We start from the raw sequence: 3,081 nt of genomic DNA, 5'->3' as shown, positions 1-3,081 counted from the left end.
CTCCTCTGCCCACTCACACACTCCTGCCTCACTGTTCTAGCATCCCCTATGCTGGGGCATCAAGCTTCCACAGGACCAAGTGTCTCCCCTTCCATAGATGTCAGATAAGGCCATCCTCTGCTACATATGTATCTGGACTCATAGATCTCTCCATATGTACTCTTTAGTTGGTAGTTAAGTTCCTGAGAGCCCTGAGTGTTCCAGTTAGTTGATATTGTTCTGCCTATGGGGTTGCAATTCCCTCCAGCTTGTTTTGGCACTTTATTAACTTACTTTGAACATGTTGCCCAATATGGCTTAGGGTTATCTAGGCCACAGACCCTAACCCTGAACTCTAGAAACAACTCAAGATACTGAGCTTGAAAGCATTGAAGGATTTCCACTTTATCCTTTACAGAAAGTAAGAAAACAGAGTCATTTTTAAAAATCACTACAGTACCAGCTTTGGATAAAACTATTAGATACTTATTTTAATGTTTTCACAGAGATGATCTCTAAGTAGTTGCTACTGGGTCAGTGGATTGGAAAAAATAATTTTTGTTTAAAAAAATTATTCATGGAAATTACCAGGTATAGTAGTATATATCTAAGAGGAGAGTAACTAAATAAAAACATTGGCATCTAAAACAAATACAAAATTAAAAGTTATATAAAACATGATTTCCCAAGTGTTTAATTTTGGTTGTTTCAAGTTTTGATAAAAAATAGTAACTTAATAATGCAGCTAGGCAAGTGGATCATCAATCTGCCAAGAAAAAGCAGGTATGCCAAAAAATTAACAAGAAAAATTAATATTTTCAGCTACTAGAGATAAATGTATTTATTATAATTTTATAGAAAATTATGTGATAGGAAATATATAATAGACATATAATAGACATAATCACCACAACCATCAGGAATGTTAAAACCCCATATTTTATTATCTCACTTTGAGACAAAAGAATCCAGTAGCACAAGGAAACAATGAGAAAAATCCTAGTTCTGTGAGAAAATGAAATTCAAAGGAATATTTAAACTTTCAATTTTACATTACCTAAGGAAACCTAGAACTTAGTGGCATTTTTCTGTTATATTTGACTATTTTAAACTCACTGGAAGATTTATTTTGCTTTTTATTGTGTATATAGTATCTGGGTTTGTATATGGGTCTATGCATGTCTTTACAGGTGCTTACAGAGGCCAGAGGCATCAGAAGCTCCCAGAGCCTAAGTTATAGGCAATGATAAGTTACCCAATGTGGATACCAGGAAAGTGACTTCTTGTCTCTGTAAGAGCAATGTATGCTCTAACTTCTGGACCATGTCTCCAGCTTTAATTTTTGTTCAACTCAAAAAAACTCTTTGAAATATTTTATTAATATCCCAGTATAGAAAACAAAGGTTTTACACGAATATATTTTATGTGTTTAATTGTATCTATAGGAACAAATTTAAGAGTCACCTTAGTAAGAATACCAATTTATAACATCTAGAATAATATTTTGCAATCTGACCACTTTGTATCATTTCCATATTTGATACAGTTCATGCCCAAAAATTCAAAATTAAACTAAGCGGTAGAAAAAATTCAACTCCTGTTAATTTATTCTTTCCCTATGATCATTCCTACCAAAAATGGAGAAGCATTATTTTTTAAAGCTAGTACTGCAGACAGACAAGGATTTTATATTGCAAAATCTATCATTATTGATTAGGAAAAGTTTACATAACAAGAATATATTAACCATAACTAAGAAGAAGGTAATTAAGGCTTTTATGGTTGTTAGTATATTACTTTAACTCTATCTAAAGAGAGAAATGCATTAAGCATATCTATGGGTAACTTTTAAACAGCCCTATTGCATAAAATGCAACCTTCATGTTTGCTGTTGAATACTTTGCATCAACTTCTTAAAGGCTTCTTTGACATCTTTGTTTCTCAGGCTATAGATGAATGGGTTGAGTAATGGATTGATGATGGTATAGAACATGGCAGCCACTTTGTCTCTTTCCAGGGAATAGTTCGAACTGGGCCTTGAATACATGAACAGCAAGGAGCCATAGAAAAGCGTGACAGAGACCAGGTGGGAGGCACAGGTGGAGAAAGCCTTACGTCTTCCTGAGGCTGAGCGAATCCTCAAGATAGCCAGCAGGATGTTGAAATAGGAAATGAGGATGGCAAGAATGCTGGAGAGCACAGTGAAGCCCACCATACTGGAAAGGATTTTCACATAGACACGCGTGTCTGTACAGGACATTTTTACCAATGGAAGCACATCACAGAAAAAGTGATCAATAATATTTTTACCACAGAACCTTAATCTGAAAGTATTGGCAGTATGGGCTATGGCATTCAAAAACCCTCCTACATAGGAGCCAGCCACTAGCCCAGTACAGAGGGACGTGGACATGGTGCTTGAATAGAGCAATGGGCTACAAATTGCAGCATGTCGGTCATATGCCATGGCTGCCAGTAGGTAGCACTCGGTGTAGGCAGCTACACAGGAAAAGAAAAACTGAGCCCCACAACCAGACAAAGAAATACGCTTATCCTCAGAAATACAGTTGACCAAGATTTTAGGTATGTACACAGAATTATACCAGAAATCCAAAAAAGATAGACCTCCAATAAAATAGTACATGGGTGTATGCAGCCTGGAATCAATCCGGATTAAAATAATCAAGGTCATGTTCCCTGACAAGGTCATCAAGTAGATGGTTAGGAATATTCCAAATAGAATCGGCTGCCAGTGAGGGTCTGCCGAGAAGCCCATGAGGATGAATTCAGTCAGGACGGTGCGATTGTCCACCTCCATGTCCACAGAGAGGAATGCCAGGAGAGGAGGATACAGGGAACACTCAGCTTAGAGATAATGTTGTAAGAGATTAAGAGTAATAAACAATCAACAAACATTGGACCTGAATAACATGATGTGGTGAAAACAGATTAGTAATATAACCTATTAAGATAAACAAGTAATGTATCTATCAGATCAACAATGGCAGGACATTTACAGTCAACAATCACCTTGATTCCTTTCAATAATGGCATAATTATCAAGACCTGTGAGATTTCTGATTGTGAGCATGGAAGGATCCT

At 36.4% G+C, this 3,081-nt stretch overlaps 1 protein-coding gene across 1 annotated transcript; it reads right to left on the bottom strand.

Moving 5' to 3' along the window:
* Positions 1-1,858: 1,858 nt before the first annotated feature.
* On the bottom strand, positions 1,859-2,797 carry LOC308429020 (olfactory receptor 9G4-like; the record flags this gene model as incomplete). The annotated part of the gene is made up of 1 exon (XM_080927666.1): positions 1,859-2,797. The coding sequence occupies one exon, from the start codon at positions 2,795-2,797 to the stop codon at positions 1,859-1,861; it is 939 nt and encodes a 312-aa protein (XP_080783792.1).
* Between the last annotated feature and the right edge of the window lie 284 nt (positions 2,798-3,081).

The sequence above is a fragment of the Micromys minutus genome, assembly GCF_963924665.1.
Source record: "Micromys minutus genome assembly, chromosome: 13".
NCBI lineage: Eukaryota > Metazoa > Chordata > Mammalia > Rodentia > Muridae > Micromys > Micromys minutus.
Note: the sequence above shows the minus strand (reverse complement) of the source record. Positions and strands in the feature narration are given on the sequence as shown.